General features: G+C 51.6%; 1 protein-coding gene across 4 annotated transcripts in view; it reads right to left on the reverse strand.

Moving 5' to 3' along the window:
- SEPTIN5 (septin 5) overlaps nt 1-14,824 on the reverse strand; it is a 42,388-nt gene that overhangs the window by 10,826 nt on the left and 16,738 nt on the right. Inside the window, exon 3 of one of the 4 annotated variants that reach the window (XM_015644238.1) lies at nt 11,073-11,136. The exons of 1 other annotated variant lie outside the window; for it this stretch is intronic. In XM_015644238.1, coding sequence (XP_015499724.1) covers nt 11,073-11,087 — 15 coding nt within the window. In that variant the 5' untranslated portion in view covers nt 11,088-11,136. Of the gene's footprint in view, nt 1-4,240; nt 4,339-4,371; nt 4,678-11,072; nt 11,137-14,824 lie in introns of those variants that run through there. 2 more of the 4 variants (XM_015644234.2, XM_015644236.2) reach the window with 2 other exon arrangements.

The following is a 14,824-nucleotide window of genomic DNA, read 5'->3' on the forward strand; positions in this document are numbered from 1 at the left end:
GGCCGGTCCCTGCCCTGGCAGCAGTGCAGGGCAAGGCACACACCTCCTCTGGGCTTAGGGACTTGGCCCTTCCCACAGGTGTGCACAAAGAGACATGTCCCAGCCACAGTCCTGCTTGGCTACTCTCCCAGCAGCTTCCCAGCACAAAGGGAAAAGGCACATCCCACCATTTCCACCAGAAAGCACATCCAGGGCTGCTGCTGATAGACAGCCTTCCTAACTCTGCTTCATCTGCACAGTCACAGGCTTCCTTCACAGCAGGGTCACCAAATGCCATCTTCTCCCCAGGTCATTTCCACATCCTTCCCACCAGAGACACGTGTGCTACATGATGGAGAGGTCTGCAATTAGCACCCCAGGGCTTGCACTGTCCTGAGCCACGTGTAGAGGAAGGCACAGTGGCTCAGCTTCTGCTTGACCTGAGAGGGGATTATTTCTTGCTGTGTCACAGCCACTCCTGGCTGAATAAGAGGAAATCCTGAGTAATCTCTTGTGTTATTTCTGAAGAGACCAAAGTTCAAGGAGCATGGGAAGTGGAAGGATGTGGAAATATTGATAAATAGAACTAAGATGATTTTGGTGAGGGTATTACATTTAGTATTACTGCAGTGTTACCTATCCCCCAACCACCCCCCAGACACAACCCCTTATCACTGAGTGCTCTCTCACAGCACAAAATCCACAGGCATTCCACAACCATGGCACATACTCTGTACAAGCACACTAAGCCATTCACAAATGCCTCAGCTAGAGACATGATAGACTCTGCATTTCAACATCAATGAATATAATTGTACCACTGGGATTCACACCACAGACACATTCATGGAGCCAGGAGTTCCTCAAAACTGGCCCTAGCTCCTATTCCATGGATGTCTTCAAGCACATGGCTGTCCTCAGCCATTCTCCAGGCACAGCAGGGAGTATTTTTGTTTGTAAGTTCAACTATCTCCATTCCTGGGTGACACACTCAAAGAAATACAAAATATGATCCAGGGTGCCGAGCTTAGGGCAATGCTGACTTGCACCTATTTCCACACTGCAGGTGGGCAATGTTGCTCCCAAGCAGCTCTCTACAGCTGCATATCCACCTGTGTGAGAATCCCTGGGTATCCTCAGTCTGACAGACTGCAAAGTTCTACGCTGGGGACACTGAGCAGGGAAGACAGTCTCCTCCTTCCACTTCATGGCTGCTCTGAAACTGCCCATTGAGATGGAACAGATGTGGCTGATGGCCATCGTGGCCCAGGGACTCTATTTTATCACTGTCACTACCTTCTGGCAATTGAGGTTTGGTTTGGGTCTAAAACTTGGTCATTTTAGTCCTGAGTGATTGTGGGTTCTGATCTCCCCTCACCTCCCATAGCTGAAGCAATGTTGTTTCATAACTGTCCAGAAAGGCAGGAAGGGACAGAAAAAATGAAATTAGAGAAAAGGGGAGAACTAGAGAGTGTTCTAAGTGCTCCACTGGCAGCTGTAATGACTGATCTAAAAGGCAGTGACATCCCGAGCAGCAGTGCAGCAGCGAGACCCCCGGGTGATGAGTGATGGCAGTTCTGACAAGCTGCATGCAGCAAAGCAATGCCTGCCTGGGGGACACCACAAACCTACTAAAAGCCACCCAAAGGGCTCAGTAGAGGGCAAACAAGGTGCACAAAGCAGAGTGAGAAACGTGATAATGGCAAGGTCACAAAAACAAGGATGAAAAGACAGCTTCCAGCCTCTGTCTCTCAGTACCAGAGCTGCCTCAGCTGCTTCACTTCCTGGTAAAACACATCCATGAGCACAGCCAAAATGGACACGTAACAGCCAGCACATCACAGTAAATGGTCCAGCATTTCCCAGCAAGCGCCACAAATATACAACACACTTCCCTTTTGTGCTTCTCCTGCCCTGATCTTTACCAGACTTTGGAAACACAAGGATCACCTCTTCTCTCCATGACTTGACGTGTGAAATAGTACTAGTAATGTGCTAATGAAACCACAGCTGAGACTTGGGGTGTGTTTCTCTTGTTTTGTTTGATTTTTAACCTAGATGACTAAGGGCTGACAATGGAGACACTGGGGAGCTGCGCTCTGGAGCAACTCCACTTACTTCTGCCAGGTATAACTGGCTGAACCTGATCTCTCATTTCTGTTTAGCCCAACCAAGAGACTTGCTGTACCTCTGGTTACCTCCCCAAAGCTCCATGGAATCACGATATTCAAAATGAGCAAATCCCAGCTGGTGCAGGACACTGCCCTTTACCCATGACTCATGCAGTCATTTCCCTTGCAGAAAGGAAGGTCAGTGCTGAGTGCAATACGAACAGAAGAGCTCCCCTCACTATGGGAGGCAGCCAGACCTGTGAGGAGGAAAGCCCTGTCCCCAACCATGTCTCCCTCTGATCAGCCATGGACACACTGCAGAGCCCTGTCAAGGGTAAAGGCAAGAGATGCAAGGTGAGTTGTTAGGAGGGATCCCCTTCTTGTAACAGCCCTCTCTCAGGAACAGCAGTGTGGTCTCTGCACCAGCCTTGAGTCGTGGTTCTTCACCTTTGCTTTGAGACACTCAGTATGTGCTCCTGTCCCAGTCGTATTTGGGCACTATGACAGGCACAAACCCTCACCTCTGCCAGCATGGCAAGATTAACATGGCACTTAAGGAGCCCACATAGCCTCCTGAGCCTGGTGTGTGCCTTGCTCAAAGCTCTACACCACTCACCACCTCCAGTTACTGTCTGCAGAGCAACCATGCATGGGGTGGAGAGGCCTGGGAGGGCTACTGACAGAGACAGGGGGCTTTCTGGGTTATGAAAAGTTAAAATCCATTAATTTCATGAGAGACTTGGATAGAAGGAGTTCCTAAATGCATCACAGCCCCCTCCCCGTGCTCTTGACCCTCACAAGCCAGGTCCCATCAAGCTGACAAAAGCCAGGACAGCTGGTTCCTGTGCTACACTCCCCTTGCCAGCTCCAGCTGTCGGGAAAAGGCCTCAGCCAGCCAAGCCAGCAGCACTCTGGCACAAGGAGCCCCTCTCCCACCGCCTGCTCCATGCTGCTGCCTTTGTTCCCACTGGCATCCCGCTACCATGTGCCTGGGAACGTGCCCTACACACCACCACAGAGGCCACCAAGAGCTGTGGCCAATCTTTGGGACCCTGTCACAAACCAAAGCACCCCAGGCCAAGCAAAACGCACCCGTACTCTCCTTTGGCACACGCTTTCTGGCTCACCAGACATTACAGCAACATGTCACATCCTCACATCCTCTAATATCTGGCCGAGGTGGCCAGGGCTCCCCTGGCAGCCAGTGCTCTCCCTGGGAGTTCAAGCCAAGCAACAAAGCCCTGGGTGGGCTCAAGCCCTGTTCCTGTTGGGAGTGTAGAAACATTCAGGATGTGTTGCACAGAGAAGAAGCTGTCCTGGTACTGAGGTATTCACAGGGCTGTCTGTATCTCTAAGGCAGAGTACAGTCTCCATCGCTCCTGTCCTTCCCAATTCCCTCCTCACGTCTCTGGTGGATGTGTTTTTTAAACCAACCCAGACCTCACGTGACTTCACCACTCAGCCTAGGGATAAAAGGGGCCTTGCTGGGTATATTCAAAAGGGCTAAAATTAAACATCATGGGACCACAGCAAATCTGAAGAATAATCTCTGTCAAGGTCTGGAGCAAGCCCCAGAAATGATGGAGCTGTGCTAGGCGCCTCTGGCTCTGCCACTTCAGGGGGAAGGGGCCCTCGGTGTCAGAGCCTTCAGCACAAGCCATCCAGCTCCCTCCCAGGCTGCCCTTCCTCCAGCCTTTCCCCTCCGGCCAGGCACGGCCGCCACATCCGCGTCCGCACGAAACAGCACAGCCCAGCCCTGGACGAGAGGCAGACCCTTTGCTTCCTTTCATTGCAGAAAGCTGCATAAATTCACAACACAAACAGCCCCCGAGGCATCTGCCACGGACATCTGCTCCTCGGGCCTGGGGCTGAGCACAGGAGTATCGGCAAAACCACTCACCCACCAGCATTTGCTGAAGAGAAGGAACGCGGCCAGCAAAGCACAGCATTAACACGGTGTTAATTAACACAAATCGGACTGCGTGTGGGCATACATAGCGCTGACTCCTGCCCTGAGCCCCCCCATGCACGCACACGCCATTCAGCCCGGGAATCGAACACCCGCACAAAAGCGTCGCGCATCTCCCCGCTGCCCACCGTGCCCGCGGGGGCTGCTCCCCTCCTTTCCGTGCCCGCCGTCCCTCCCTTACCGGCGTCTTTCCGCTCCTCTGCTCCTCAGAGGTCTCATCTTGTGCTGCGCGCGTCTTCTCGGGCACCATCCTCCCCCCTCCTGTCCCCGCTGCTCCCCGGCTCGCGCAGTGCTATAAATACATCCCTGTACCTTCAGCTTGCCTGGGTGGCTTCGCTGTGCCTGCGTCCGGGGAGACAGCAGCCGCTCCACTAACCGCTCCTGAATAATGATCGAATCCATAACTGCGGCTGGCAGGACGGACGGACAGCCACCGCGGGCCAAGGGAAAAACCCCAACCCATGTGTTCCCTCCCAGCCTTCGCTAAATCCATGCGGCAGCCCCCCCGCCTACGCGTGCACACACACGCAGGGCTGGCTCGGCTCGCCTCGGTGCCGAGGAGGAGAGCCGAGGAGAGGCGAGGAAAGGCGAGGAGGCTCCCAGGCAGCTGCCCGGGATTTCCTGCCTCCGCCTGTGCCGCGGGAGGAGCCTGCCAGCGAGGACAGGACAAAGGCCACGGCGGCCGCAGGCCAGAGGCGATGGCTCTCGCCCCGCCAGTGTCCCGCGGAGAGGCTGAGCACGTACCGGATGCTGGCCCTGCCATCAGTCTGACTCCGCGTGACAGATGGGCCTATTCAGCTGGAGGATTTCTTACACACCCTGCCTGACGCGGCCGAGACAAAGGTTTGCTGGAGGAAACCTGCTCTCAGCAAAATTGGGCTGCTTCTGGCTGTGTGGGTGAAGGTCTCGAGGGTTCACAAAACCTCGAAAACGCAGGGTTCAAATATAACCCCCAGATCGCAATCCTGTTTGATGCGGGTCTGTCCCCACGTGGTGCAGGCTGATCTCTAGTCTAGCCCAGGTTCTATTGCAGCCTCATCTCTGAATTCAACTGGAATAGCAGCAGATGCATTCTGGATCTTACAGCAACCATTCAAGCTCTGAAGACGTTTCAGAATAAGGAAGTATCTGTGTGTTCATTAAGAAGATGAACCCAACCCAACAGCAGCTCAGCATATCAAAAAAGTCAAAATCTCAAATCTCAAGTCTGGGTTCTGAACCTTTCTATAAAATATGCCTTCCAGCTTTTCTGTGCAGCCATAGAAACTGAACAGGAATTCATATAAAACAGACAAAAGCTCCTAATTTCATATAATCACAGCAGTCTGGAAACCAGGGGGTTAATACCACAGCATGTATAATGAAATGACAGGAGATGACAGCACTGGTGGTGCTGGAGGAACCTGTCCCTTGCCCCACGGGCTCCTGAGCAGCTTTCTGCTCTCCAATGGGAAGGACAGAGGCTGCAGCCATACTCCTGCCTTGCTCTCAGCCACAGCTCCTGCTGCTCCTCTGGGATCTGCAGGGCTCCCGCAGTGACTTCACAGAGTGCCAGACCAGCAGGGCCTGCCCTGGTCACCTTGGGCTACAACCCAGGCCTCTAACATGTACCCCAAGCCTGGCTGATACCAGGTTCTGTTATAAGGTACTGAGTCACTATAAGGTCCAGTGGTCTTTGAGTGTGCAAAGGAAAGAAGAGGGGAAAAAACTCCCCATGTTTTACCTATGCTGCCATCCTGCAAGCTGCTGGAGGGTGATGTCAGAAGTCACAGGCACAAGGTCTTATTTTATTCAAAAAAAAAAAAAAAAAAGGAGGAACTGGGAAGGACCCCCAGAGCAGGAAGACTCCTGCCATACAACAGCTGTCATACCACACACATGAAACCCTTCTCCAAATCACCCTGCTCCACCAGCAGCATCCTTAATTACACCCACTGAGTTTTGTTCCCAGTTGTTTGTGTGTAGCAGTCAAGCAGAAGGCCTAGACTGAGATCCAGATGTGGCAGGACACATCCCTGTTTGGTGGCTCTTCCCTCACTCTGCAGCACTGCTCCATTTCCCAGGGAGCTGACAGCCCTGGATTAGTCTCCCTGTTCAGTAGTAGGTCAGGCCATGCTCATGATACCTCTTCTTCCTCCTTGATTCACCTAATCCTTGCTTTCCAGGACTCTGCCACCAAGGTCTTCAACTGGCACATGACTGAGGAGCAGTGACAGCACCACGCTGCCTGCACTGGGCAGCAAGAGCAATGGCTTGTGGCACACCCAAGGTACATCCAAACCTTCTTAAGATAACAGAAGGTTTCACCAGTCCTTCCACACCATAAACCACAGTAGCTGCAAGCAAACCCTCTCCAACCCCCATGAATTCTCATGGCTTGGAAAACCCTTGTGTGAGGGCCACAGGCCACATGGCCACCAACCACAAGCATCTTCCAAAGGCACATGGAGATATGCAATGTCCCCACGAGCCCACTGCACCGAAACAGAACATTCTTTTGGGCTGGGATCACAGATGAAGTCAACAATGATTTGGTTGCAACGAAACCACAGTGTTGTTCATGGCCCCAGGAGCTGTGCTGACAGCACAGAGAGGAACAAGGAACTACTGTCTCCCGAGTGCCTTGAGCTCTCACACACTGCACATGCTGTCAGGACTGGCAGCCAGGGAGGAATTCCAGTCAGAAGGTGATGTCTGACAACTCAGAAAGCAGATTAGTGAAAGAAACAGGAAAGTAGGTCTTGGCTACAGAGATCATTTCAAGACTGAGTGGCCAATGCTATGGCTTCCATAGCATTACTTGCTGAAGGACAGTCAACTGGTTTCAGCCTCTCCTGTCCCTCCTAGAGATGCTCATCTGGCATCCTCAGAGTCACCAGACCATAAATGACAGACTCGTTTTTGTCCCTCAGATGTGCCACATGACACACCCAGAGCTGTTGGCTCAGGCTAATGTGTCCAAACTTCCCAAAGACAGCCAAGCCAATTTTGTTTTGCCCCTGTCCTTTCTGATCACAATCCTCTTTCCACACAGCCCTTAGAAATGCTCACTGCTCCTCCAACAAGAAATCTGATGTACACCATCCTCAAAAGAACAAAAACATCTCGTGCAGTGTGCAGCAGAGCTCAGCAGGAAAAAACTTGGCACTTCCAAGATGTAGAGCAAGTCCAGAGAGTTTTTTTCCACTGGCATGTCTAAATTCCTCTCCAAGCAAGTGCTCACAGCAGCAGCTCAGGGGTCAAACTGGCTGCAGGATCCAGGTTTCTGAGTGTCAGAGCAGACAACCCCAACCTGCCAAACAAGTCAGCAAGGGCAACACAGGCAAGGGGTGCACCGAGTCCTTCCCACCTCACAGACCAGCTCTTTGTCAAACTGTGACAGCAGAGAAGTTCTCCACCTGCAGGGGAGCTGTTTTTACTAGCAGAGATGCTCAGGCTCCATCCTTGGGTGAATAACCAGGAGCATGTCATGAAAGGAAAAAACTTCAGCCTGATCCAGAGAGATGCTCTTGAGCAGCACAGAGCCAGGCAACAGGGTCCCACCAGGGATGCACCCAGCCAGCCTGGTCGGCACAGAAGAGTGGTGAAACTGCATATCCATGGCTTGGCAGGGTCAGAACAGTCAAGTAATAACAGCATTTATGTTTCTTCCTCTGAAGCAGCTAAGCTATTTTCAGAATTCCCCACAGAAGGGAAATTTTCTTCCTGGCTGTTTTCTAGGACAAAGGGAAGGGCAGTTCCAGAGAAGATGTTTGCTCAAGCTGAAAAGAAGCAGCAGCAGGCAGTAATCCCATTCCCAGTTTGGACCAGGGCAATGGAAGCTGAGGAACAGCTGATATCTTCCATGCAGGTGCATAGGTGGGAACCTCCAGGGCTCAGTTACCACCTTCTTCTCCTGTTGGCCTCCTCTCCCACTATAAGGAACATCAATGCTGACTTCAGACAGATGAATCTCACAGGTATCGCAAGGTCTGAACCCTGCTGCTCCATCACCAGCAGAGCTGCACACTCACCCTGAGGCTCCTGCTGACCTGATCCAAGGGAAAAAGCCTTGCTGATCTAAACTCTGATGAATAATTTAACCTCAAGCTTGCAAGCAAGGCTTCATGTAAGTGGCTTCAAGGGAGCACCAGAGCCCTGATGCTTTAGCCAGGCTTTATCCTGTGATGCTCAGGAAAAAGCAAGATACCAGGCAAGAAATGCAGACATCCCAAAGCACAGGATTAATCCCCTGTATGTTCAGTGCCACAAGCACAATCTGCACAGCAGCCAGATCTCATCTTTTCTTTTACCTATGCCACAGGTTAAATTTCTAATTTCTGCTCAAGGATCACTGCTGGCTGCTTTGTCACATAATCCCTCCAGAAATGTATCCAATTCAATTTCAAACATATTTATGCTCTCTGCTTCCACTTGAACCGCCTTGTGCTTCCCAAGAAGCACTGTGTGACTCATGCCATGCCTCCACTTCCAGCTCTTAAAAAAGAGCGACGACCGTAATTTACCTCCTCCTTGTTTAAACTCGTGACTTGCTCTGGAGCGAGTTCACAGAGCTTCTCACACCCAGCTCCTCATTTAGGATAATCTGCACGATATAACAAAGTGGGCAGACGTGGAGCTGGCTGGATCTCTTCCAGCAGCCCCTCGGTCGCTGCCCGCTCCTCTCCACGGGAGGAGCCGCGGTTCGGTACCGGAGCGTTCCGCGGGAGGGAAGAAGCCAGCCCACACAAGGGCCGTGTCCGAGCGGGGAGCGCCCAGGCGGCTCCCCTGGCCAGGGGCACACGGAAATCTAACGTACAGGTCAAACCTGCCACCCTCACTGCTTCCTCCGACTGCAAACACATTCCTTAGCACAGGACAGAGGTTTCCAAATTTAGCCTGTTAAGACAGAAGGAGAAACCAGGTGGTGCAGGAAGGTCTGAGGCAGTCTTGACACTACTGCTGCTCATGTCTTCCTCCGACCCATCCTCCAGCTTTGCAGCACAAATCAGGCTTAAATAGATGCCTTGCCTCCCATGTCAAAGCTACAGCTGGGAAAACCAGGGAGAGGCAGAGCAGAATCCTGCCAGCCCTGGGAAGCCAGGCACAACAGTGTTTGAGAGAACAAACAGGTACACATTGCTCTGGGGCAGAGGAGCTGGCTGGGCTGATAGCGTGGAAGAGGATGGAAAATAATGGTGATTTATCCTCTGCAAAGGAAAGGCACTGCTTCTTCCAGCTCTCAGGTTCTCCATCCAAATGACAAGAACATCAGTTTTGGAAGTTCTTGATGCATGTTAACATACATGAATAGGAAAAGGCTGGGGACAGGATCCTACAGAAGGTGCAGTTTATGTTACAGGTAGTGGTCCCAATCCTGCGATCCTTACTCACCGAGTAGTCCCTTTGACATAGAGACGACTGCTCACGTGAGTAAGGGATGCAGGATCAGGCCTGTCTACCAAAGAGGCTGAATCCTGAACCGGAGAGGACATCATGGCCTCTGAGCATTGTGAGACACCTACACCTGGTCCAGCAGGAGCTAATCCAAGGGTATCACAGGGGAAGACAGTCCAGGTTGGGGCACCACACCTGCAAGCAGCACACTGGGCACAGACCATGGAGAGCAAGACAGTGGACAACAAATATGCTCCACTAAAGCAGAAATTCTCCTGATTCATTCCCAGTTCAGCCATCTCATGAATACTCCCAGGTCTGCAAGGAGATGTTTCTTAACCCCGCTGTCCTCCCAGCAGGCTCCTGAAAACTTGGGGGAGAATGAAAGCCAACTGTCTTGGGAGAACTCTCAACCTCTATCTTATAGCTACAATTAACATAACTTTATGAGTAGCTGATGCCCACAAGAGAGAATAAGCCCACTCAGCTCACCAAATAATTTTAAATTTCATTAAGGAGGAAAAGGCAGGTCTCTAAAGCAACCTTCAGTTCTGGGAGGCACCCCAGGAGAGAAAAGCTGGCCTCAGACTGTGTGAGCAACAACCTGGAAAAGCTCTGCAGAACCCAGAGGTAGAGGCACCTTCTCCTTCATAGGGAGCCTCCTGCAGATCTTCCATCAAGGACTCAGACGCCCAGGCTCAGGCCACACATCCTCCCTCCCTGCTGTCGGCTGCCTCTACACACTCAATAACACCAAGCAGAGTCCTTGTGCACCTTGAGACAGCAGAGGTACACACACAGGCACCTTCCCCTTCCATCCCACCCTCACCCCTGGGCTTGCAGCCCCAGCCCACTTGATTGAGATGAGCCTGCTGAGAAGGAGCCATGCACTCATCTTCCTCCCTCTGCACCAGCACAGCTCTGCCTGTGCTCCACCTCCATCTCCACACAACACAGCCATACCTGGCTGCAAAGTGCCATCCCTCGCAGCCTAGCACGGGCCAGTGCTCCCGGCAAAAGCAGCTGTGTGCCTTGCAGTCTTCCCCAGCTCACTGTGATGTGTGCTGGACCATCTGCTCTCCCAGAGGGGACCCCCAGGAGCCCATTTTCCAGCCCCGCCATAAAAACAGTCTGTGCAAACATCACTGCCCACATCAGTCTGCCCAGGGCTGGGCCCTCTGTCGGGACTAGCATCTGTCTTTGCAGATGGATAATTAAATTCCCTTTCCTTTCTCCTCCTGATGGTTTCTCTGGCTGGCAGTTCCCCCACAGCCCTGCACAATCCAGCAGCATTAGTCAGAGGGAAATTCTGCTCCCTTCCTCCCCAGGATGTTGTTCTTGGTTCAGTATGAACAGCAGAATGAACTGCATGATGATCTGAGTGCTTCACTGCAGTAGCACTTGTCCTTTTCAGCCTGGCAAACACAGGCTTTCCTTCCTCAGCTGCACCCTGCCCCTTTTCCCCAGGTGACACAGAAATCACAGCATGAATTCAATGAGTGCGATGCTATTAGCAATTGGAAGCAATTAGCTAATCAGTAGGAGTATGCAATCAGCTGGACTGGGGTTGCAGCACACTTTCATTTATGAGTAGTGGTGCCAAACACTCCTTTTGGGCAGGACCTAAACAAGCATACCTGATTCTCAGCCATGGTGTGAGATGCTCTCAGAAAAAGATCATAACACCCTCCTGCAGGAAACCTGAGGAAGAGATGGAGCAATGATGAAATTGGGGTAATTTAACAGCTGTACCTCAGAGCTCCCAGAGCACGAGAGGATTGTGTGCCCAAATGAAGTGTCCAAAGAGATCCTCACTGAGCATACAAGATTGTCTGTCCTCCCCTGCCACTAAGAAGTGGCTTTCTGGGAAGCAGTACTGATAACTGAAGCCCTGGTGGTTGCACAAGCATCCCCAGGACCTGCAGAGATGCACAGACACATCAGTTTCACCTGAAAGTGAAACAAGACAGAGAGGACTTATCCTGCTGGGATCCACAACTTTCTCACAGTTTCCCCCTCACAGAAGAATTCAGAGACAATCTTTCAATTCTGTCCTCTTGTACCCTATGACATCCTGTGTTCTCCACAGGCAATGTTCTGAATCCATGCACAGCACGGAGCTTACAGCCCTCCAGTGCAAACCATCAAGACTTCCAGCAGCTTCACATCACTGACTGAGCTTGGTAGCTTCTATTCTGCATCTGGCTGCAAAAACCAAACTGCTGCCTGCTCCATGCAAGGGGCTTTGAAATGCCTTTTAGAAGATTCCAGGAGCTTGCAGCTGACTCCCCTGTGAGCCATGCCAGCCCACTGCTGGCTGCCCACCAGGAGCTGGATGGAGCATTACCCAGCTGTGCCAGGCTCACAGGCCACGAGGCTGAGACATTGCAGCCATTGAACAGTCAGTGCTTCTTGCACCTTTTGTGGCCTGGCCAGGCTTCCCAGGGCCTGGCACACACCGCTGCCCACGCCGGAGCGTGGTGGCAGCACGGCGCGGTGTCCCCAAACGGCACCACAGCCCCGGCTGCCCGGGGAGGTCCCTGGCACAGCTGTGTTGTGGGCCACTGGAACAGCTGTGGGACCACCCAGGCAGATACAGAGCCTGGCAGTTTGCTGCATGAATGAAGAAGAAAAGGTAAGGGCAGCAAGGCAGCTGGGAACCAGGATTGTTCCCCACTTGCCTGTGTTGTGCAGCCATCCAGCATTCACATCGGCTCTTTGTACCCTGCCATCGCAGACACCAAGGCCGTGCCTGGGGTGTAGCTGTCAGAATAATCAGAAACAGAATCAAGAAATGCTTTCCAACACCTTTCTCTCCCTTTCTTCATCACCTGCTTGCTCCAGCAAACACCAAGCCTGGTTACACCTTTGCTGCACAACTCACCACTTCCCTGTGCTCTGCAGTGCGACTGGAGATTCACATTTTATGTGATGATGGGAGAAAACTTCAAGTCACTGAACATCTAAATCAAACTGTCCTGTCAAAGGGAATTTAAACAGTTTCATCCAAGATTAGGAGTAATAGTCAGTAAGTGCTGAGTGTTGCTTCTCCTTATCAGGGGGATGTTGACCAGCATGGCAAAAATAAGACTAGTTATCCTGAGTTTGTAGTGAAACAGAGCAAAGAAGCTTAGATGAAGAAGTATCTGGCTGAGAGTCTCAATAGGGATTGTGTCAGATACTAGAGGGCTCCCCATGCCCTTCCATAACACAGGTGCAAATTGCAAGGTCTGGAACCCACAGTAAAGATGACCACACAGATCATTTACCAAGACTGGTGGACACTGACAGGTCCCAGTGGCTCTGCAGTACCCAGTCTGAGGCTGCTGCAGGACACAGCAGCTTGCCAGGCTGGGGGTCTACTCAGCAGTCTTGGTGCTCTTGTGACAGAGGGGCAGTAATAGGCACCCCAGCACAGCCCACCAGCACAGCAGCCTTGTCTGCTTCAGTCCAGCCCCAGACTTCATTAACAGTTTTGCAGCAGTGAGAGATTCCTGCTAACCGCTGAGATGGAGCCATCTGTTTCCATTTATGTGCTGGCTCACAGGAGCAGCTACACAGCAAAGGACTCTAGAGAGGGTTTGCTCTCCTGAGTACACAGGGAGTGAACAGCCAGCCAGTTGGGACAGAGACCAAATTCACCCTCCTCAGTGACCTAACACCTACCTTCTGCAAATGAACACCTGGGAGGCATTGTAGCCCTCCCTCTTTAATTTTGAGACCAAGCTCCATCTTTAGCCACCTACAGGCCACTTCCCTGAAGGAACAGAGGATTTGCTCCCAAGAGCAACTACACCAAATTACTGCTCTACATGGCACCACAGCAGAGGAGGGGTTGATAAAGCTGACCCCACATCTCTTGGCCTGCCCTCTCAAAGCCAAAAGGAATCTACCACTGATAAGCCAGGATCCCTAAATTAACAGCTACCAGGCCCTGTTTTTTTCTGTATCAGGGCCCTGCAGAAATCATGTTTAAGAAATCTTTATCCAGACACCTTTTCTACACATTCATTTCTGTGTACATGCTTCTCAGGCCAACCATGTAGCCAGCTGCCTCAACAAAGAGCCAAATGTGCTAGTGGTGCCTGTGCAGCACAAAAGCACAGAGTGGAGATGAAAATGGCAGCAGGCACCATGGGAGAGTCTAGGCAGCTTCCAAAAAAGGTAGCAGGAAGAAAGGTATAAAAACTGGGGACACCCTGTGTGGGGAGGGCTATGGAAGTACAGGTCCTGTTTGGCAGCTGAACTCTGGGACAACTTTGCCACCTTGCTTTACCAGTCACACCTGCTTGGGAGGGAAAATAGTCTTCTTGCTCAACAGGAGATTTCATACTACGAAACAGATTGCTTAATTCTTGGCAGTTTGTGTTCAGCAACTACCCTTTTCCTGTGTTTGCTGCTTCCTCTCTGAGCACACATTTTTTTGGAGCTAGAAGAGACATTGTTTCTCTCAGCCTGCCCATGGGCCCTGCAATTCCCTTCAGAGATTCCTTCCATTTGGAAGATCTGGTGCCTGTGGTGGACTCAGAAAAACAGTAGAGAGCAGTACAACATATACTAAGTTCTCCATTCTTTCACAACAAAATCTTCCTAGTCTTGACTGGGGAGAGCAGAACTGAGTGTTCCTGGAGAACATTGCTCTTAGGTGAGAAAGAATGGAGTATCAGGACATAGCAAGAATAAAACACACTAACAGTAACACCCTGTGATACTGCAGTAGCAGCAATTGACTGGACAAAACTGTCACAAAACCAAAATCCTAAAGCATCCTACACAGCTTCATGGAGGGATCCTTCCCAACATGATCTTGTCTTACTGTCCAAAACCCATCACCAGCTTCTCTGCCCCATTGTGGTTTTGATTATCTCACCTCCAGCCGCACCCCTCTGGAGAGGGCAATTCTGGATCACTTGGCAGGCACCACCATGCTCAGCCCTACAACACGGCACATGACCTCAGGTCCATTCTCAATAGCAGGAAAAGAGCTTTCTCTAAAGTGTATCCTCCTGTAGCTCATGTGTCTGGTGTAACAGCCCAAGAACAGGAGCTTCTCTTGCTTCTCCAATCTGCCTTTGCTTTGCTATCACATATTGTCAAGCTGTCCCACTCAGCCCTGCTCTGCTGAAATCTTCCCAGGAGACATTTCTCCTCAAAGCTCCAGATTGAGTGACACAGCCATCCTTGTCCATTACAGCCCTGTCCCAGTCATCCTGAGGCTGCTCCCACAAGTTAACACATTGCAGAGAGCACACACAGCTTCAGGCCACAGTGCACAGGGCTGCTAAACTGAGAGACCAGGGGAGCCCTGCCTCCTGCAGTTCCCAGCCCACCGGGCAAAGCTGTGCTCAGGCAAGCAGGATCTGCTGCCAAGACCTCCCCCAGTGAAGGA

Source organism: Parus major, chromosome 15, assembly GCF_001522545.3.
Source record: "Parus major isolate Abel chromosome 15, Parus_major1.1, whole genome shotgun sequence".
In the NCBI taxonomy this organism is placed as follows: domain Eukaryota; kingdom Metazoa; phylum Chordata; class Aves; order Passeriformes; family Paridae; genus Parus; species Parus major.